The 22045-nt window shown below is 46.3% G+C and overlaps 1 protein-coding gene across 6 annotated transcripts in view; it reads left to right on the forward strand.

Annotated features, from left to right (window-relative positions):
* TMEM131L (transmembrane 131 like) overlaps positions 1-22045 on the forward strand; it is an 89138-nt gene that overhangs the window by 2987 nt on the left and 64106 nt on the right. Inside the window, exons 1-3 of one of the 6 annotated variants that reach the window (XR_012587367.1) lie at positions 411-798; positions 1127-1197; positions 8557-8600. Coding sequence is in view for 4 of the 6 variants with exons in the window: in XM_074589707.1 (XP_074445808.1) it covers positions 477-798; positions 1127-1197; positions 8557-8600 (437 nt within the window). In the remaining 2 variants the exon portion in view is untranslated. Of the gene's footprint in view, positions 1-410; positions 799-1126; positions 1198-8556; positions 8601-22045 lie in introns of those variants that run through there. The other 5 variants (XM_074589707.1, XM_074589706.1, XM_074589704.1 and 2 more) reach the window with 5 other exon arrangements.

Below are 22045 nucleotides of genomic sequence, written 5' to 3' on the forward strand. Positions count from 1 at the left end.
GAACCGTCGTCGTCCCCCCTCCCACCCCCCGCCCCGAGATGCTCTGGCAGCATCTCCCCCCAAGAAGGCCGCCACTAAAGGCACCACAGCCGGGCTATTTTGGGTGGGTTTTATTTTTTTTTTTTCCTCCCCCCCCCCTCCCCCACACACTTCCTTCCCCCTGCTCTTTCTCCTCCCTCTTCCTGCCGCCTCCTGGTTTTCCTCCTTCGCTCTTTTTTTTTTAACTTTTTTTTTTTTTTTTTTTTTTCCTAAAAAGAAGCGGAAAGCACGGAGCCGCGGCCCCCCGGGGACACCCCGCAGGGGCGTGAGGGCGGGGAGCTCCCGCTCCCGCCGGGAATATAAAAAAATATCAACCCGTTCTCCATCATTTTCCCCCAACGCCTCCCGCCTTCCCCTCTTGCTTTGGGGGGGGTGGGGGGTCGGACACTTTGGGGAGGGGGGGGTTGTTGGGGGTGTCCCCCCCCCGGCGTCGCGCCATGTGCTCGGCGCTGCCGTGGGCGTGGCGGTGGGCGTGGCGGTGGGCGTGGCGGCGCGCACCGGCGCGCGCGCGGCGTGGCGGTGGGCGTGGCACAGCCCCCCCGCCCCGCCCCGCCCCGCCCCGCCCCGCTCCCCCCCCCCACCCCGTCCCCGCCGTCGCCCCCGCCCAGCCGCAGCACGGCGCGGCGCGGCACGGCATGGCGGGGCTGCGCTACCCGCAGCAGAGCGGCTACTGCCGGGCGGCCGCCGCCATGAACCTTCTGCTGGGCGTCTTCCACGTTCTCCTGCCCTGCTTTCGCCCCGGGGAGGCGCAGGGACAAGGTGAGGGCGGCCGGCGGGAGGGGAGGGTCGGGTCGGGGGAGGGAAGGAAGGAAGGAGGGAGCGAGCTGGGGGTGCCGCCGGTGCCCGCTCCGGGCGTGCTGAGGGGGGGCGGTCGCCGTGCCTCGGGCGGCTGCCGCGGTGGCAGCCCGGGGACACAAAGGCAGCCGGGCCGCGGCTCGCATCCCCCCGGCCCTGCGCTCCGCTGTCAGCCGGGCCTGCCCCCGCCCGGGGGGGGGGCTCGGGCCACCGCCTGCGGGCCACGGGCTCCCGGCCCCGGCCAGCGCGGCCGTCCCATCCGCCGTTTCTCTCTCTCTCTCTGCCCCCGCAGCCATCGAGCCCATCCCCGGCGTGGTGGAGCTGTGGCAGGCCGAGGAGGGGGAGCTCCTGCTGCCCGCCCAGGTGAGGGGGCGCCGGGGGGGGGGCCGTGGTTGGGGCGGGGGGGTGTGAGGTGGGGCGAGGTGGGGCCGGGGGCCCTGAGGGCCCGTGGGGCGGGTTGGGGCCCGTGGGGCGGTGCGGGGCCGCTGTCACGCCGCAGCCCCGGCCCGCGGCTCCCCCCGCAACTAGCAGTGGGGATTTCGGCTTTGTTTTGGGTTTTTTTCTGCATTTTTTTCCCCATTTTCGCTTTCCTTTTTTTTTTTTTTAAGTGAATGTATTTGTGCACTCTCAATGCTGGATGTGTGTATAATGAATACACATACGTATTTATATCTCAGAACCGCTCGGGTGAAGCCATATTTTTTTTTTCCCCTCAAATGACACATCATTTATGGTGTTGTTCATCTCACTGTAGCGCTTTATTTTTTTGTTTTGTTCATCCGCTTTTTTCGGAGGGGTAATAAGATTGGTTAAATTCTGTACGGGAAGGGGAGCCAGTACAGCAGAATTCCCGTCTGGGCTGGCAGGCGAGGAGCGGGGCTGGAAGGGGAGGTCTGGAGTTTATGGCATCTGAGGCAGTCATTTAACTTGCCACTGACGGACTCTGCCATATGTTGAGCTGGGCCTTCCTAGACTCAGCGGCACCAGGCTCGTAAATGGGAAGAAGCAGTCCTTGGGGACATTATCTTATGCGAAAGGGGGAAAGAGGGTAATTTATTTCTCTTAAGCTATTATATCATTCTCTGTTCAATGCTCAGCCGTTGATACCTATTAGCGTAGGGGAAAAATAGCCCAAGTGTTGTTTCTTTCCTCAGCTAGCTGACGATTGGTGCGGTTTACCAGGGCCCAGCATTTTGTATCGTGGTGTTATGAAAGTATTTTCTATTACGGATGTATTTTCTTTTAAGTTATTTGTATATACATTCAGCTGTTCAGAATTTGCCTGGTGCAGATGTGGTAGTAGCTAAGGGAAAGCGCAGAGTCTGCATGCCCAGGGATGCTGAAGGAACTCAGCCTTTTGCTTGTGTGCATTCTTTACCTTGAAGACATTAAGATGCATTAGATGTAGAACCGTGTAATGCAGTCATTTATAGTTGCTTCTTGCAGTGAAGCTGCAACTGAGTGATGATGACGTGATGTTTACTTCCTGAGGAGATTAGGTCCTCTTGGAAAGCACTTTGTTCATGAGCATCCTCATAAAAATAAGCTGTAGCGTGGCTGAAGGAAGGCATGCGTGGCCCGTCAGCTTGGTGTGGTTGAGCCTGTGGTCCTGCCGAGCCCTTGCAGCAGTGAAAGGCGAAGCTGCGGCTGCTGCTCCTCCGTCGTTTCCGTAGATGTTGCATTAGGTATGCAGGAAAGAAAACGGGTCTTCTAGTTTCAGTTGTGATAGAGCAAGAAGTGAAAATCGCGATAGGCTCGCTGAAGTAAAAGACGGACATTAAAAGCCAGATGAACCAGTCTCTGAGCATCAGTGGTGCGGTGGCTGTTTTGCATGGCTTTTCCCCCTGAACTTGGGGACCGCAGCAGCATCTAACGCCTTGGTGACTGCTCAAGCTGAAGCAGAAGGGCCTGGGTTCCTCAAACAGGTTTTAAGACAAAAGCTTGGTTCCAGGCCCAAACCTGACACCCAAATTTCTGTTCTCTTGTGGGCTTGGGCTTTACCAGAACATCCCGGGCTGGGGGACTGTGGCCGAATTTCAAGCTGCCTTTCCCAGTTGTTGGGGGTAGGAGGAAAGGAGACTTTTCTCTGTCCCTGTGGATGTGGCCAGGGACCCTTCCAACAGCGCTTCCATGGAGCGGTGGCACTGCCCTGCAGTGGCTGGTCATGGCTCTTCTCTGCGCGCCTGAGGAGTTGAGGGTTCCCCACCCTGCCACGATCCCATGTGACATCTGTGAGGTCCTGAAGGCAATTCAGCATCGTCGCCTTGCTGGGTGACCGTTCTGGGTTGGTGAGGGGTATCGGCAGAGATGCCGTCATCAGCTCCAGAGATTTGGAAAACTGCTTCGTCTGTTTGTCCTTTCTTTGTTAGAGGGATGCTTAAACTTGAAAGAGGTTTAGGCTTGTTGGTCTCCACACTCCACTAAGAAAATGATCTGACTTACCACTACGAGGAGGCTGTCCATGTTCTCTTCCTTGCAAGAACAAACTTTTTCGCTTAAACCCTCACAGAAGGTTGTTGGCCGGTGTCCGTGTACCACAGCAGTGGTGATGCAAGGGTGAGGGTCTAGTAAGAGGAAGGACTTCCTCGCTTTTGAGTGGATATTCAGCATTGTTTGATAGGGAATATCCAAGGGTGGCTTCATTGATATGTTTAAAGATAGGTCTTGGGGAAGACTTTGGGAACGGGAAGTGTCCTGGTTCCTCGATCTGGTTCTTCCCGTTCCCTTTCAGAGGGTGGGCGGGAGTGCAGCACAGGAGAGGGAGGACTTTGCATGGGACTTCGCATGCAGGATTGAAAAATCCAGGGAAGGAACCATGCGTGCACCTCCCTCCCCTCCCGCCTGCCTGTCGCGGGCTCTGAGCAGGGATATGAATTTGGCTGTCCTGTCTGCCCAGCCCTTTTGCCTGTTTCTGGCGGGTTACCAATGCTGTCTGATGGATGTTTTTCCCTTTCTGTCGTGGCTTTGCACTATTATCTTATTTTCCATGCATCATCAGCTGCCTGTGACAGAGCAGTTTTGAGCATTCCTTGCTAGCTGCAGAAATTGAGGATGAAAGTTGGACAGGTCGGTAGCCCATTCAGCCGTCCGGTTGCCCGTGCGTGCTTTAGTTCCAAGAGCACTCACTGAATAAAGACATCATGTTAAGAGGCAGGGGAGGGGAAAACAAAGCATTTTAATATTTGTAGTTGCTTTCTAGGCCTCTCACAGCATTGCTTTGTCTAAGTGAACTGCATGAATTTGCATGCTGGAGCGCAGCCGCCCAGGGCCCGCGTGCCTCCACCCCGGTTGGTCGTTCTACCTTCTGTTTCCTCCTGCTTCCCTTTCATTGTTTGTGCTTCTCTGTGCCCCCTCCCAGCTTCCCTCTTACATGTACTGGTGCTTTTTTTTTTTCTTTTTTTTTTCCTTCTTCCCTATGTGTGTGATTGTTTGATTTTGGCTTCCTCCGAAGCCCTGCAGAGGCGTTTGGGGATGGCTATAGCTACTGCTTTTGCTCCGCAGCTAAGCCCAACGGGTGCCCGGAGCATCATTGCAGCCGGTGAGGGTGTGCGTGGGCTGGTGTGCCAGAGCTGAGGAGGAGCTGGCTGTATCTCGCCTGCTGACAGCCTTCCACTGGTCTGCAGCTTCCTCCGGTGTTTTAATGTTTCTTCCTGGCTTCCCTTTTTTTGCTTTGAGACAAGCTGGGTTTCCCGGTCGGATGTGGTATCCGTATTCCCTTGTGCCCAGTTCCTCTTTCTCGGCGAAGGTGGTGTGAAGTCTGGGGTAACCGCAGGGCTCCTGCGTTGCTCTCCTCCTTGCCCTCCTTTTTATAGGAAATGTCCCTGGGGTAGATCGCTGTGTTTTTGTTTTTCTTCCCATCGTTTGTCCTCAATGTGGAAAAATGTAAAGCCTTGCCTGCCTCGATGGTTGGGAGATGTGTGGAAAACCAGTGGGTTTTTGACATGGAAAAATTTCAAGTGCGAGAGGCTTGATTAGAGCAGTTGTGGGTTTTATTCAGACTCCTTATAATCTTGTGGTTTTGCTTGTTTGTTTGTAACTTGTTAATACTTACTTAACTAAAATGCTTGGGAGAAAAGCTCCTTTGTGTAGGACTTGACACCCAAGTCCTTCACCATTAAAGGCTGAAAAAGCTCCAAATATAAACAGCCATGTTGGAGCACTTCAGTGCAAAGCTGAAAGGAGGTTAGTTTGTTTTTTGTTTTTTCTTGCTGAAGAGGAGAGGAAAGAGCCCAAGGAAAAGCACAGTAAGGATATCAGGCCTGCTGGCTCCGTGGCCACAAGTGTATGAAAGGAGAAGCACAAACGCCATTTGTTGTTCATGGTATACACCACTTAAAAGAGGTATCGGAGAGTCATGGTTGCGTGTTTCTGTCTGTCAGAAACTGCTTTGGTGGGTACTGTGAGCATCTGAAGGCAGGGGCAGGCGGGCTGGAGACCTGCAGAGCTGGGTGTTCGGCGCTTTCCCTTCAGCCCCTTCAGTTTCGAGGGAGGAACTACTTTAAAATGAACTATCTAGGTCTTGTTATCATACTGAAAATGACAATAAGTCATCAAAGACAGTGTATACCAAACTCTCTCTTTTTTTTTTTTTTTTTTTGGTGTCATTGCCATGTCTGTCTGATGTGATGGGTTTTGTACTGGTCCTGCATGTAGGTGAGCGAGATGTTTCATCAGAGGAGTGCTGTGTGTGCATTTTAGTTTGCTTGCAGATACTTAGGAGATTACAGTGAGTGCTTATTTCAGATTACTGTGGTAATGTTTTAGGTGCTTGAATGGAGAAAGAGGAAAATGCCACGGTATTTGCTGTGTCATAGTCGGTTACAGACACTGGGCAAATAAAGAGCTGCTGCCTGGGTTTTCACTTTAAAGGTTCTGCTCGGTTCTGAAAGATTATTTTATTATTTTTTTCTTTTCCTATGTAGTAGTGACTCGTCTTCAGTTCCTGTTCTTCAGTGCAGCTCAGGGGCTAATAAGGTTAATTGTTCTGCCGGTTTCGAAAGCTGATGAAGACCTTGATCTTACATATGTATCCGAGATATGCGGCACTGCAGTATGTCATTAACAGAGGCGCATCCCATCAGCTATGCACAAATTGAATGTACGGAGCCACCTACTTCAAAGCAGGGTTTGTCTGAAGACACACAATTTGTGTGAAAGCCCGAGACAGACTTGGGGTGGGAATTGTGTTCCTCTTTGGGCTGTTCAAAGGCTCCTCCAGCCTCCCAGCTGAGCTTCTGGATGGTGCTGATAGGACTTGGGGCTGGTTGGCCATGCAGATTATGCAGAAGCTGTCAGCCCAGGCTCTTGTGACTGGTGTGACATGAAAGGGGTGCTTTCGGGGGCTTTCTAGCATGAGATAAGCACTTGCCCGTAATTCAGGATGAGGTTTGGAGGAAGGGGATTTTTCTTTCCTGTTGTGGATAGGCTGCTGGGACCTGCATTTTCGTCTTCAGGAGTCATGCCCTTCCTCCCATCCCCCTGCAGTGCTTGTCTGGCAATATGGTAGTTTGAGAAGGCTTGTTTGGTTTTGATGTTTTTGGGTTGGTTTTTGGTGTCGTCTTTTATCCTCAGTGCAAGTATACATGTAGCCTGTGGCATATGGAGGAGAGAAGGTAGGAGAAAGCTGGATATGAAGCTCTGTCTGCATGCTCAGAAGGGTAATTTTTTAAATTCTTTTTTCCTTGCACAATTCAGATTTTTTTTGTTGTGGCAGCACCGTAGACTGGGAAGATTTTCTTCATCATTGCTTAACGACAAGTGAAGAGGAGAAGTCATTAGTGCTAAGATAACTAGTGTTAAGGGAGAGCACTGTATAATGACAGTCACAGGCTTCTGATGCCTGGTTAAGCCATTTAAAGGAGGAGTTAAGCCATTTAAAATAAGGATATCTTGCCAGCCTGTTGAGTGGCGGAGAAGCTGCTTCTAGAGGAGGTGGATGAGGAGTCCTCTAATTCTGCTTGGTGTCGTACTGAGAGCCTGGAAGTGCAAAAGGAGCTTGTAGAAGCTGGAAAACAGATGATGGATTTGCGTCATGCCTTGCTGGTAGTGTATAACCACAAAGCTTGGCTCATTAGAGGAGATGGCCAGGTGCTAGGACCTCTGCTTAGGTCTGTGCCGAAGAACCACATGATGCGCTGCAGATCCTGGATGATTATCACAGTGTCTCCAAACTCCCTTTAAAGGCAGATGTACAGAAAGATCATCAAGTCCTCAAATCAACTCGCAGTTCCCTGTCGGTTTTGTTACAGCTTTGGTTATGCTACACTGAAGGCTGTGCTCCTTCTGTCGGATGAGATGTTCATGGTAAAAGATTGATGTTTAGATGCATCTGGTAGCTTTTGGCAAGATCTGTAATAACATTAGCCATAACTTCATTATTTTAGCCGTAATAATGTTAATTATTAATAATAGCATTAACCATATTTGCTGCCTTAGTGTGGTTGTAATTTTTTTCCCTTCACAAGGTTTAGGTCTTCAGAACTCCTGCTGTCTGTCCCGCTCAGTACATGAGTAGGGCTGCCTTGAGCATCTGAAGCCTGTAGAAAGATGTTCAGTGTTTGTGCAGGTGATCTTTTTTTCTAGTATGTAGTGAAAATAGGAGCGAGAATCAAAGCTGGTACCTTGGGGCCTGTTCCATGATGCACTTACACGGGAAACGTGTAGGAGGGGTGGTAGAAAGTGCACTCTTTTAATTTTAAAGGCTTTTTTTTTTTTTCCTGCCTTCTCATTGCTAAGGTCTGTAGCTCGTGTCTTGTGGAACCAGAACCGTCTTCACCTGCTTCTGCAGTAGCTGGGAAAACTTACCAGCTGTGCTTGGCAGGATAACCGTGACCTCTTTCTGAAGAATGTTAATCTCCCTAAAGCTGTCCCTGGTTTCATCAGCGTGGGTTGGGTGGATGTAACACGTTCCATTTTGAGTTGTACCTAAAGCTCTCCTGGAGATCTCGGCCAGTTCAGAGCAGCTACCTGCTTGTTTTAAATGGATTTCCTGCAGGGAGCTCATTGAACCAATGCTTGAGTTCATTTCTGTAGACAGCTCAAAGTGGTTAGTTGTGAACTGCAAGCTGGCAGAGTTTAACTGCACGTCTCTGAAATTACCTCAGTCCAGCAATTGAGCTAAGCTGCTGTGTTTTAAGCTCCTACTCCCTACGATTTCTGTACGTGTTGCTGATCGTTGGTAAGATCTGGGTTTGGGATCTTGCCGTCTCTGTTGGAATGTGGTGCCTTGCCTTTGCTTTCGGGGTTACCACGTGATGTGAATTTCAAGGCATTCTGCGTCCTATTTTCTCAGGTACTGGCTAATTAAATTTACTGACATGGCGCAGATAATTTGAAGGTGGCGGAAATGGTCTTCCTGTAGTTTGAGGACTGTTGATGGTTTTAGATCGAAATTGTATATGTGAGCAGGATTTTGTATAGATGCATAAGTATAAATGGAAGATTAGTTTGTTCAATCAATGTTTGGAAAAAAAAAAATAATGGAATAGCCATGTTAAGTCACCATTTATCTTGGCAAAATGAGCTGAAACCTCAAATAGGATGGCCAGCATCAACCTTCCTTGAATTGTAAGGGAGTTGCTGAAGGAATTATAGATTTCTGACTTCATTTTGCAAGCAAGTCGTGTGAGAGTCTGCCTTTGGAGCAGTTAAAAATGGTACATGTGTCCAGTGCACCCTGTTGCAATTCTGAGATCCTTACATAGTATTTTCTCTGTTTGTCAGGCTGATTCGAAGGAGGATGTGGAAGAGCATCCACAAGAGCAAAGGTAAGTAAAAATAAAATGAAAACAAAAGTATTGAAGCTCATTTTGGTTTTTGCTTTAGGAAATAGTGCAGCGTAATTGGGCAGACTGCTAAAAATTAATTTTTTTTCTGCTGCATATTAAATAGGTTTTCATTAGTCGCGGCTTATGATTTTCTCAACTAATGTTAATATTCATTTGTTAGCAAAATCAGAAAGTAGCACGCAGCGTATGCAAGACTGAAATGCTCTCTTGCATCTCTTTCTCCTTATTTTATCTCTAATCTGCATTTACTTTTCATTGCTTTCACACACACAAAAAACTGTGTTTATTGATTCTGCTTTATTGTATATTTTGTAATTAATTTCTTTAAACAAGAGGACAATTTTCAGTTCCAAAATTTGCGAACGTAAGTAGTCTTGGAGTGTTAACTGGTACTGGGGTGGGGAGGGAATTAAAGACAATTTAGAGCCAAAGGCTTCTTAATGTGTTGCTGTTGCGCAATAGGTATCCTACCTTATTTCTTTAAATCAGATACATAATAAAGTCCTTAAGAACTGTAGCCTCAACTTTGCTGTTTTCTTTTAATATCGGGCCTCCTCTGTTTTGAAGGGTTGGGTAAATAGCATCGCAGATTATTTTTTAAATACACATTTTGTTTCCTCTGAGCGTCCAGATTAAAATGCTTGGACATCTACCAGTGAAACACTTCCTTCCTTTGGTATGTGTTAATGTGGGTACAGCTCTCGGTGCCATGCCAGCCAGAAAGATCACAAGACTTAAAATAAACACATGTAGCACCACCGTGCTCGGATGACCGCAGCTAGTCAGAAATGCTTTTCTCATTTATCTCCCGTCTTTGCCTTTAGCTTGTGTTTGATAGCGAATAGATGTGATAAAACACAAGCCTGACTGGAGCTGGCAGAAGGGGTAAATGTGGGGTTGGGAAGGGGATGGTTGTAATGGGTCTGCCCTGCGCCGCAACACTTCGTGCAGCTTTTCCCCCCTCTTTCTACCCCGTCGGGAGCCTTCTTGTTCGAACCCAGCATCACATTAGGGCTGCTGTGCCTCGTCTCCGTGGGAGTGGCCAAGGTGCTATAGAAACAGGATGGGAGAATTACTGCTGCCTCTGACAGCTGGTGCTGACGTACCTACGTCCCGCAGTTCCTGCCTCCATAGGGGATTTATTTATTTTTTCCTCCTTCCCTTGCGAAAGAGGAGTAAACTGTTGAATGCTGGCATTTTCCCTGCGCAAATACAGAACTTTCTGATGTTCATCTGGGGACTACTTTGGTTTTGATGCAAAATTTTCACTGCGTGCCTAAGCATGCTCTCTTTACTGAGATGTAATCAGAAGACAGCAGTCTCAAATGCTGTGCTTAAGGTGGTTGCTGAGATTTTCATTAGTAGGCAGAGAGATGTAGTCTAGGAGGGAAAAAGGATCTCCACCTGCCTGTTTTTCTCTGGAGGTGCACGGAGTAACTGGCCCCTATGACAGTAATAAAAATATTGAAAGATAAATAGTTCTTGAGACTCGGAGAGGAAATAGGAAAAAGTGGTTCGACTTTTTTTTGTCATTCAGGTGCTTAAAGATTTTTCTAGTAATTACTCATTTCCAAAAATGACCTTGTTTTCTGAAAATAAAGTTTATAAGGTTCGCTTGCATGGATGGAAACATCCTTCTATTGTCATACTGAAATGCTTCAGGAAACTTGCCTAAACAGACACTAATCTGTGTGCATTTTTTAAACTGTTTTGGTTTGCTGCTGTGTGTAAACACCGATTCGTGCGTGCTCTGTATTCTGAGGGAACGTTACAGTGTAGGCTTTATGAAGAAGACCGATCAAAGGTGTGCATTAGAAAGACTGGAATGTATTAGTTTCTTTCCAGATAAACTTTCATTCCCTTGGCTTGTATTACTACATGGTGAAATCACGGGGATTTCCTTTTCCTGTAGCAGCAAAACCTGAGAGCTTGCAGCATCTCCATCTCATTGTCTGCCGGCGTGCCCTAGGGAAATTAGCTAAAGCTACTGAAATTTGATGTGCAGCCCCTAGAGCACCAGAAGCAAAGTACCTTCAAGTAGCGGTATGAACAGAAGTTAATGGAGATGGAGAATTCTAACTTTTTCCCAGAGCTGAAGAAAGTTGAGAGAGTTTAGCATCTTGGGGCATAAAGGAGGAAGTCTCTTCCCAAAACATTGTTTTATTCATTTTTTAATTCTAGGTTAATGGAGCTTGCTAACCTACTTTAAAAAAAAAAAAGTATTAACGGTCTGTTAACTGACTTCCTGTGCATGTGCATCACAGGATCTTCCATTTGGGGTGGGCTTCTTGGTCTGCTGTTGTTTTTGCTGCAAGTGCACAAGGGGGAATGGATGTAATCTGATTATTTCTGCTTTAGGTTTAGCTTAAACAAATACAGAAGTTTTCATGGAGGTAAAAAGACATTGTCAAAAGAGCCGTTCTTGTAAAGAGCTATTTCAGAGGTGAATGAGAAATGGTTGATTTAGAGGTCTGTGGGTTTGTAGCTGCCCTGAGTGAGAATTAGCAACTCCTTAATTTCCAGTTTACAATTCCTGCCTTTCCGATTGCTTGGATGCTACCCCAGGTTGCTTTCTGCTGTTTTGTGTCTCCCTGTGTCAGACTCTGAAATAAGAAATGCTGGACAGTAGATACTTGAGCTGCTGGATGTACTGCTTCAGGCCACAGTCTTTGACAGAATTAAAGCCACATGTATTTGGACTAGCCTATTAAAAAAGCTTCAAGTTTCCTTAAAAAATGTTTCTTACATTTGAAAGTCAGCAGTAAAAAGATGCTGTCCAGAACAAGTTTTGTTAGAAGAAAGTCAATGACAGGTGTTGAGAGAAAGTTTCTTTGGGTTTTGTTTGTTTTTTTTTTTCTTCATGCTGGTGACTGTTCATGTGCCACAGCTGGCAGTAGCAAATTTTGAAGATTAAGGTGCTTGCTTTTTCATTGCGCTTTTTCTAAAGCAACGGAATGAGTCAAATGCGTAAGTCTGGCACAGATAAAGGGACAGTGCTGTTAGGTGATGTGCACAAATGATGCTAGCAAAACTTTTACCTTTCCACTTCAAGGAAGCAGACATTGGATTGCCAAAATTAAAAAATAAATTTTCGTGAGTGACATTCTTAATCCTTGGTTAAAGGCCTTTGAAAATCCAGTTTCCCAGCTGACACATTAAGGAACATATGCACCAGAATAAACTGCTGTGCTCCATAAAAGATGTGGAGCAAATACTCTTAATGTGTGGTGTGCATTAGTAGTCCATGAGAAAGGAAAGCCAAACAATACTAAGAGTATGGTGTGTAATCAGAGAGTGAGAGGACACTTCCCAGCCTTTACCTGTGACAGTTAGGGTGTATTTTTATTTGAGTAGATAAGTATCAACTACTAGGAGAACTGTGAGTGTGGTGCTGTTGGCCCAGTCAAGCATTTCTGTTGAACCTTTGCCTTTGATCAGTGGGAGAGGGTTTGACCCTGTAGGCAGGAGATGGTGCTGGCTCCCAGTGGGCTCCTGCTGGGGTGATAGTGCAGCCCGGGAGTGGCAGCGGGTGCCCGGCACTTTGGCCTCTCCTGATTGCCAAGCGGGATTGATTGCTTCTCATCCCATGAGTTTCACCGTGCCCATGAAATAGTGCTCCAGACGTGGAAGAGAAATCGGAAGGTAAGGGTAGCAAGGGAGTAGCTTCCTAGTTGCCCGAGAGACAACAAAGCAGTCAAGGTGAACAAACTGCAAAATTACTTGGGGGTTTAGCAGATCCTTAAGAGATGTAGTTATAACGTTTGCTTCAGGAAAAATCCCAAGTTGCTGGGGAGAATGAGCCCGCTTCACATTGCGAGGTCATACATGGCAATTTTTCACCGGCCACAACTTCATGTCATTTCCAGTCAGGAGGCACAGATGAGTCTGGCGCTGTGGATGGGCAGTTAAGACACTTCAGAGGTCCAAAAGCTTATGAGTGACTTGTCCTTCAAAAAAACCCTGTGGTTTTAGTGCCATAACAGTCTGGTTCTTGGAAAGTAGTGGCATGGGACTGGTGGCAAGCCCATGTACCAGATATGTAGCTTGGGTTGGTGGCTGAGCCAGAAAACAAAAGATTGGAAAGATGGGTTAGGAACAACCTGATTTGTTTTTCCTTCTGCTTTTCCTTACTGAAAAGAATAAAAATTGATTTTTTTGTGCCAGAAGAAATGTCCAAATATAAAAAAAACTCCACAGTTTTATGTTGTGTTTACTTTTTAAACATCTTTATTAAGTTCAAATGGGGTATCCATTGAGAAAGCATTTCAGGCTGAAAGTAGTTTTGAGAGTGCTTAAAGCGTTTGAAAAGAACCATCCTAAACCAATGTTTTCAACCTAAGCTTGTATCGAGTACCACTGATTGTCATTAGATTGTCATTAAGTTTACACCCTCCTACGCTCCCCCCTCCAAAGTATTTGAAAAACTACATGAAGACTTTTCCTAGGAGATACACTTGGTCCGAACTTGTAATAGCAAAAGTTGCTTTTATTGAGTTTTTTATAGTTTTTTTAACAATAAAAGGCAGAAATTGCATGTGTATTTAAAAAGAAGAAAAACTACATTCCTTTTTCTGGGGGAAAATGCTTTTTAGTTGCCATTAACACATTTGCACAAAGTAACACATTTCTACAGTATCTACAGAATGGGTGTTTTCATTGGGTTGCACTAAAAACTGCTTTGCTGTTGGTTAACTTTTGTTTCTAAGTGATAAGTCACTCCTGTTGTATCCTACCTGCAGTTTCACCAAATCACCAAGGGACTGCTTGTTTTAAGTTTTACTGGATGCCTAAAGAAATTAAATTTACTGTATATAATCCTTAGAAGTAAAAGAGTGGAAATGAGATGCATGCACGTACCTGTTACGCTTGTGTGAAAATCCCTAAGGGAACACCTCTGGGGAGGACAGAGGGTAATGTGAAGGTAGAATAAAAAAAAAAAGCTTACTGAAGAAAATTGCTAGAAGGTCAACAAAGTTGGGGGATCTCTTGTGGATGAGGCAGATTGTTTCGGAAGGAACTAATAGCATTACTCCTTCCTTATGCTTCTGCCAGGCACATCTAGGCTGGCAGGCTGAACTCTTACTGCTTTAATCTTTTATCTCTTGGTCTATGTGTTGTAATTCATTGGCTGATGAACTTTGCCTTGCTGAACTTTGTATTACATGCTGTAAGGGACAGATGTGCCCTTGTGTGCATTGCTGCGTCTAAAATATTGGTCCTTGTGCAAAATGGTGTTGCTTGTCTGCTGATACAGGGAGTAAAAAACCTGTTTTGTTTATTTTCCTGGGACATTGCAGTGCTGTGTGCTAGCAAATGAGTCAAGTACCGATTTATTTATTTGTTCCTAAGTTGTTTTCTGACACTTCTGAAATGAGAGCAGTAGCCTGGGCCAGCAGTGCTGTGTTTGACACAGGACCGAGGGGCTAGTGCTGTGGCTCTCCAGCTTCTGGAGTGAATGGCAAACGGGACAGTCCTGCTGTGTTTTGCAAAGAACTGTCAAATTTGTAATTCTTGGCTTGGGTCCTAATTGACCTTAACTGAAATATTTTAAAGGGGGTCCATTGCCGGATTTAATTACACTTTGACGTGCTGTTGCAATCCGACTCATTGTCGAAATCTTGTCTGCTTGCATTGGAAAAACCCTGCTGGTAGGTGTGTATTTCCCTGGCTGTTGTGAGCCCTCTTGGGCTGGAAGATGCCCATGGTTGGATCCGTGACTCTTTGGCTTGTACACTGACCTAAAATGGACTTTCTCATCTATGGGTGACAGCTTAACTTTGAGAAATGGAGGCAGTCTTGGTGTGGTGATTGAGAACTAATGCTTGTGCTCTCGTATGGCTCACGCAGGCACACAGGCTGTCTTTACTCCAGTTTCTGTACTGGTAAAAATAGCAGGCAGTGATGGTCTCCTCCCAGTTGGGGCTGTGAGGTTGTTGTTTGCACAGGGATTAGTATATGTGAAGAGGCCGTATTTGTGGATATGTGCTACTGGAGTACACTTTCTCACATGTAATGACCTGTTTTAAACCGACAAATAATCTGGGCTTTTTGTTTCGGTGGCCTGTATCTATCTTCTGTTAATTTCTTCTTCACTTTCTTTTCACACTTTCTCAGCTTCCTTTCTCTTTTGCAGATCTCTTGCATACCTTCTTACTGTGTCTTTTCTTTCTCTTCAGTTTCTGTCCAGGCCATGCCTAATAGAGCTGTAGTTTCTGTACTGGTGGCTGTCTTGCCCTCTCCATTGCCCCACTGCTGTCCCCTGCCTTCTGCAGCCCTACAAGTCCTATTGGGAAAACTCCTCTGGATTAAAAGCACTTCTTTGTGTTGTTTTTGCCGGGATAACATTTACCTGCGATCATTCTCTGGTTGGTTTCCCTGTTGCTTTCTGTGTCAGTTGAAAATTGCAGAGGTGTTCCTGGTCTATTCCTCCCACTGTGCTGGATGGGACCTGACACTGGAACTGGGTCTGTCAGCGCGGCTCACCTGCAGGACAGCATCTCTGATGTGCTCCTCCCAGGGAGGCCTGCCTGTCTCCTCCTGCGGTCCCCTCGCTTCTTCTGTCCCACTTCTTCTGTCCCCTTTCTTCTGCCTGCCTTTTGGCTGGCTGTTGGGGTGGGAGGTTCTGTGGTGGTACTCGTGCCAAGGGCTGATTCCGTGCTCTCATATCTACAGCAGTGCAGGAGGGGCTGGGGAGGAACCCAGCTAGATCCGCTGCTCTGCTCACTGTTGGTGAGATGAGCAGGTTAGTCCCCAAAAGGGGCTGAGAAGGGAGAGCATCTTGTGATATGTTGGGAGTAATGCCTTACCGAATCAGTAGCTGTTGGGTAGGAGGAGGGTGAAGCGTTTCCATCCGTGTGATGGATAGCCTTGGAAGCAGCTGATGAGTTTTGGGTGGGTGGTATGGTGAATCACACAGCCTGCCGCTGCATGGAAAGTTGAAGGCAAGTGCACAAACACGTATATGATTTGTTGTACATGGTTTTCATTTTTTTCAGGCTCTTGGTAAACCCCTGTAGCCTATGCTTTGGGACAGCATCCACCCAGAATGCATGGTCTTTAGAGTGAGGACAATCCTGATCTGAGCAGGTGGGACAAGGCCATATGGTGTCTTACTTCCCACTCTGTGGTTTTTTTTCAGTGCTGGCTGCAAAGCGATGGCAGGAGCAGTGACAGATCTTGTGGTGGCCCAGGCTGTTGGTGTAGTCAGTCATTCAGCAAACACATGGGGAGGGTCAGCTCTTAATGGCAAGCAGCCGCAAGCTGCGAGCGCTCTGCAAGTCCGCTCTGGAACATGGCATTTTTCTTGTTAAACGTAACCTGCCTTGTTTTGAAAAAGGGGGTGTTAGGGCACATTTTGTATGTTTAGAGAAGAGGGGGGAGGGGGGGGAAAGAAAGAAAAGCAAAAGCAAACAGTTGCTGTGGCATGTTTGTTCTTGTCCTAATCATTGTAAACTTAGTGTCCCCTTGTCCTGTGCATGCTGCTTCTAGAAGTGGTTCAGAATTGGAATTCTCTTCGTATGCTTCTACTTTTACATTTTAATACACTAATAATGAATTTCAGATGTGTGTTAATCTCAGGCTAATCCTTCTGATTTGCAGGCAGTGGGCCACAAAAGATTAGCTTTATATCTATACATTTATTATTAATAAATTATTTTTACTTCTCTAGTAGCTGCTGCTTAGTTGCCCTTAAGAGGGTTTAATTTGCAGTAACCTTTATTTTACCATTATGCGGTTAAACGATAGACATCTGGAATAATAGACCAGTGTCAGTGAAAACTGACACCCTATAAGCGTGTAGAGGAATAGTTTTACTGCTGTTGCAGATAGGCAAATTGTGACAAAATAGGAAAAAATCAAAAGAACAGTTTGCTCACTTTCAGGAATCTGCAGACAGTCCACTTCTGAATCATCAATCCCAGCACGCTGGCTTGATTTTTATAAGCTGAGTATAAAGTTACCTGAAATCTATCTGATGCAGTGTAATAAAGTGTTATGGGCAATGCTGTTACCTGCCTCTCATTTTCCTAGAGACTCAAAGGTAACACAAACCTAGCTTATCAAGATTTACGCATTTTTATTTGACTAGGAAACGTGCTCTAGGAAACTGCTGCTGCCCCGGCAGTGGCTCTGGGTACCTGACTTGTAGGCAAGTAGTTTTTCATTAATTTTGGCATTTGCCATAGTAACATAAGTAAAAACATGGACAGGAAAACAAAGCAAATAGCTCATCTGTACCACTTTCAGTTCGGTCTTGGTTATAAATTCAAGCCTAAGTTGTAAAAAACGTCTTAGTTGCATTGTGTTAAACATAATTTTTTATCCACTTTCTTTGGTAGCTGGTTTGGGAATAGACTTCCTCTTTGTGGTGGTTAGTGCAGAATGACCAACTCTCCTCTTCACCAGGACAAAGTAGTCTTGTCCAGGGAGAGGTAAAGTATATCAAATATTATACTTGCATGTGATGACAGCGTGTATTAACTCTTTTGCAGAGTTTTGAGCCCTCACTGCAAATATTTGCTTTGTATTTGTGGAAGAGTTTGCTTTAGTCAAATAAGCTAATCGCCTAGGAGAAACACGTGGCCAGTATGAATAATTTAGGTGCCTGCTTGTCCTCTCAGGGGTCCACCATTCTATGTTATATCCAGGCTGCGCCTGAGATAAGGAAGATAGAGGGCACAGCTGGCTGTGTTAATAGTCACCTTATCTTCCTCCCCACCTCCTGCCACCAAAGGGATGTACAAATAAAGCTGCTTTTTTCTGTGTGTGTGTGTCTTGGTAACTTTTAGAAAATGCAATGGAAATATAATTAGACAAGGACAACTTTGGATATTTTTTATGTGTGTGTGCAAAACAGACCTTGCTTTCTGTAGAACAAATGGACTTTATATAAAGTTTAAACACAGGAATTCCTCAATCAAAAACAATCACTGTGAAGAAGTTTTTTGCTCAGAATTATGAGGAAAAGTAGAGAGAACGGAAAATGTTTTGCAATGAGAAGTAGCCCTCTCTTCTTGTTTTTGGTGAAGTTGTTGTCCTTTGATAGTCTCTCGTCTGCTTCAAGATACTGTTGTAATAGCTAGTGAGCTGTAGTCAATGGTTTACCATCTCACCCACCTGGATACCAGAGCTCCACAGACGTCAAAATTAAAGCATTATTTTTCACTTCAAATTTCTTTTGTTACTGCCTGATAAAAGGCAACTTCAAAACTTCCTGAAGACACATGAAGAAGCTGTAAGGACTTGGAAGTAAAAAGGAGAAAGCTATGACAGTGTATCATGTTCAGTGCTTTTGAAAGCGCGGGCTGTGTTGTCTCTGGTTCAGGGTTTTGTTGTGCTTCGGTTAGAAGTTGGGCTTTCTGAGCAAGAGAAGGTTTTGTTAAAATGTTTGTTTGCAAGAGCATGCTCCTTAAGGAAACATGAGAAATGCAGAACGCAACTCACTATTTATTTATATTTTTTAAACCTAGAAACTGTTCTTTCAGATGATAGGTTGCTTCAGTTATTTTTGTGACTTTTGATTATCAAAATTAAGACAAAAAAAAAAAAGGCCTCCTGGCATCCTGCTTCCTGCTGGTGCTTTTTCCCTTGTGACCACTTCCGAAGAGTTCCTCTGTGGGCTGCATGTGGGTTTGGTGGGATCGGGCACCTCTTTGCAGTCCTTCAGCTGTAGGTATTTGTATTGGGCACCTCTTTGCAGTCCTTCAGCTGTAGGTATTTGTTTCTTATTGGTAAGAACAGAAATGGGTTCAGCAGTCATATATCAAACTGAAACTGGGCCATATGAATAGATGTGTATGTGCTTGAATGCCATCTCCATGCATTTAGGACACCGGTCCATGTTTGTTGGAGTAATGTGTTGTGCTGCCGTTGGGAATACACTTGGAACAAAGACGGATTTTGGAGACTACTTTGACTCTGAGCCAGCAGTCTGTGTGATGTGTTTAGCACTGGAGAGAGAAAAAACAGATGCATGCTTGTTTTTGTATTATTTGTGAGGAGGATCCTTTGTATGGTTTCCAAGGTCTTGAGGTTCCTGTATGTTGTGCTGCCTCTTAACTCCCATTGCTTTAGTGTGCTTGGATGAGAGGTGCAGTTTCCATAAGCAATTGAAAATGCACGTGTGCTGGTTTTTAAGGCTCTGGGACCTCCTCGCTGCCCTGTGTCAGAGCACCAGAGCAAAGTGCACCATGTTCTCAAGGCTTTTCTTGGTGGGAATATGTAAAAACTGTTAATTACTCATCTGTTACAGGCTGGGTGTTTTATAAACAGGTGGGTTCTATGGGTACATCTCACTCCCTTTGAAACCCATCTGTTAGAGAAGCCGCTGCCCGAGCATTCACGAGCCGTTCAGGGAGTCGCACACACATCACCACCCGAGTCTTTCACTGCCTGGATCAGCGTCCCTTTGCGGGTGGAGGACCCCAGGGAGTCGGTGGGTGCCGTTCTGACTCCTCACACACACACACTTGCTCTCGGGCATGCTCCCTCCTTCAGGCTTGACCCTAGGTTACCCACTGTGGAGTCTCAGGCATTGGATTTTGTAAAAATAAAGTACAGCAGGAAAGTCAGCTAGCTGGGTGCCTCCAGAGAGGGATGTCCAACGTCCAAGAAATCCCTGGGCGATTATGTCCTTGCCATCTATACACCCACCGCTCACGTGGTCTTCATGTGTCTTTTAGTCCAATGGTGGTTTTTGGGTTGGTGTCTTCTGACGCCTTCTTGGATTCTTTCTCTGTGCCCAGGCAGGCCATTAACTTGTTGATATGCAGTGTGTGCTGAGGATTGCAGCCTCCTTATCTTCTGGTTTATGCTTCTGGTGCACCTGCGCTCGCTGGCAGAACATGGGGAACTGAAAAGTTCCCAGACTTAGGGAAAAACGCTACCCAAACATCAGTGTGTTATCAACATTTTCTTCATACTAGAAGACTAAACACAGCACTGTACCAGCTGCTAGGAAAATTATGGAGAAAACTAACTCTATTGCAGCCTAAAAGCTTCAGCAAATCTAGCCACTCATGCTAAGTAAAGCTGGGCAAACAGCATAAATCACACCATATTATAACCCTAAGTAATTTATTCTAATTAAAACATACTTATTTAAGCTAAACAACTAATATCTCTCAACACCATCTTCATGTACATTTTAGTGTTAGCAATTTTCATTGGATAACAGAGCTGAATCCTGAGAGTTGTACGATTAAAAAAATAAACTGATTGAATTTTACTGAATTCTCTGACAGCACAATAATTTTATTTTCCTTGAGGATAAGTTGCAGTGATTCATTTAAAAAAGTTCGTTGTTTGGTAGAAAATAAAAGGTCTAATTTAAAAGTTTAAAGTAATTACACTTTTGTGACTACTGCTACTGAGGCACTGCTTATGGTATGAGATGTACATTTCACGAAATTTCAGAGTTGTAGGTATTAGCTGTCATCCCAAATTATCTGGTTGCTTTTGCAGGAGTTAATGCAGAAATTACTGTATGAAGTTGTTTGCTTTCTACTGGAAAAGTAGAACAGTCTAACAAGGATTATTAGAAGTGTCTGAGATATAAAAGGTTTGTGTTTGTTACCTTAGGAGTCTACCAAAGTTATTGGCAAGTGACTGTCATCCCCTACGGGGCTGGCCACCCAGGGTTTCGGTGCCCTCTGGCCATCAGGCACCAGCTTCTGGCTGAAGTAGTGTTGTAGCAGGTTGGCTCCTGCACTGTGCACTAGCCACAAATCCCGAGCCTTTCAGAGTAGTGACGCTCTTGGTACTAGTAAGTACGGCCTAGCATCACTCACAGTTGCACCAGTGTCTTGATATTAAACCTTTGAGTGGAGGCACTGGGATTTGCTATGGGACATGGGAGGAGGAGGGGTGGCTTTCTTTCCTGTCACTAAGTGTCCACTGCCTGGTTGGATACCCAATGGTGTTCATCTCCCAACAAACTGCACTGCAGGGCTGCAGAGTGCTGGATTTTCCCTTTTTCATCCCCTCTGGGCTCATCAGCCTCTTGTCCCAGCACAACTCTCTCCGGAGAGGCTGCTGCGAACCGCGTGGATGCGGCAGCCCAGTCCCACTCTCTGATGGGGGGCCAGAGCCCCAGGGGAACTGAGGAGAAGGAGGTGGCAGCAAGGTAGCAGCTGAGCGGGATAACCAGTAGTGTTACTGAGGCCGAGAGACTCTTTTGCAGTGTTGTTGCCCTGTAATGACAGCATTGTGCGGTATCCCATATGCTTACAGTGCCATCATGGCATCTGTGCATGGCCCATCTGTTGCTGGAAAGCAGGTGAACATAGAAGGCGTGGCAGTGGTCAGATTGCACCAGTCGTGATAAAAAATGTGTTTCAAATCGTAGAAAGGTTTAGATTGGAAGGGATATTAAAGATCACCTAGTTCCAACCACCCTGCCATGGGCAGGGTCACCTCCCACTATACCAGGTTGCTCAAAGCCCCATCCAGCCCGGTCTTGAACACTTCCAGGGATCCACAGCTTCCCTGGGCAACCTGTTCCAGTGCCTCACCACCCTGACAGTGAAAAATTTCTTCCTGATATCTAAATCTGCCCTCTTTCAGTTTGAAGCCATCACCCCTCGACCTATCACTATATGCCCTTGTAAGAAGTCCCTTTCCAGGTTTTTTGTAGGTGTCCTTCAGATACTGGGAAGCCGCAGTAAGGTCTCCCTGGAGCCTCCTCTTCTCCAGGCTGAACAGCCCCAACTTTCTCAGCCTGCCTTCATAGGAGAGGTGCTCCAGCCCCCTGATCATCTTTGTGGCCTTCCTCTGGACCTGCTCCAACAGGTCCACGTCCTTCTTGTGATGAGGACTCCAAAGCAACAGAAGAGATGCAAGGACAGCAGCCAGACAAGGTTCACCTGCCCCGTGACCTGGAACTGGCCCTCGGTGACAGGCAGGATCCGTCCCCATGTGTTCTCGTCTTTAGGGAAGCTTCCTCCCTGGGCACCTGGGCAACGCTGGAGAAGTGATTTCGGTACAGACCTTTAGATGTTGGAAGGCTCATCACCTCCAGCTCCTCTTGCAGTGAGGGAGAAAGAAGTTTCACCAGGGAGATGGTCAAGGAGTTTAATTCAGCTGCTTTGAATTGCCCTTGGGAGCAGCCCATTTTTCCCAGCCCTTCAGACAGGAGTATGACAGGTTTCTGAATTTCGGAGCCCAGGGTGAGGGAGTGCTCATGTCCCCCTGAGCTACCCTGTTGCCTCCAGCGTCCCCATGCCACGGAGGGCAAGGTGACAGGTGAAGTTGCAGTAATGTTTCTCAAACCCCCAGCATTTCTGACTTGTACAGCAAGCCTGGCTTGACTTCTCTGCTCAGGTTTTTGTACAAATTCAGAGGCTTGTGACCCTTGGCCTCAGTCCGCGTTGTTCTGGGGCAGAGGCTGTGGCTGACAGTCTGCACCTCTGGTATCACAGGACTTT

The sequence above is a fragment of the Larus michahellis genome, chromosome 5 (genome assembly GCF_964199755.1).
Source record: "Larus michahellis chromosome 5, bLarMic1.1, whole genome shotgun sequence".
Taxonomy (NCBI): Eukaryota; Metazoa; Chordata; class Aves; order Charadriiformes; family Laridae; genus Larus; species Larus michahellis.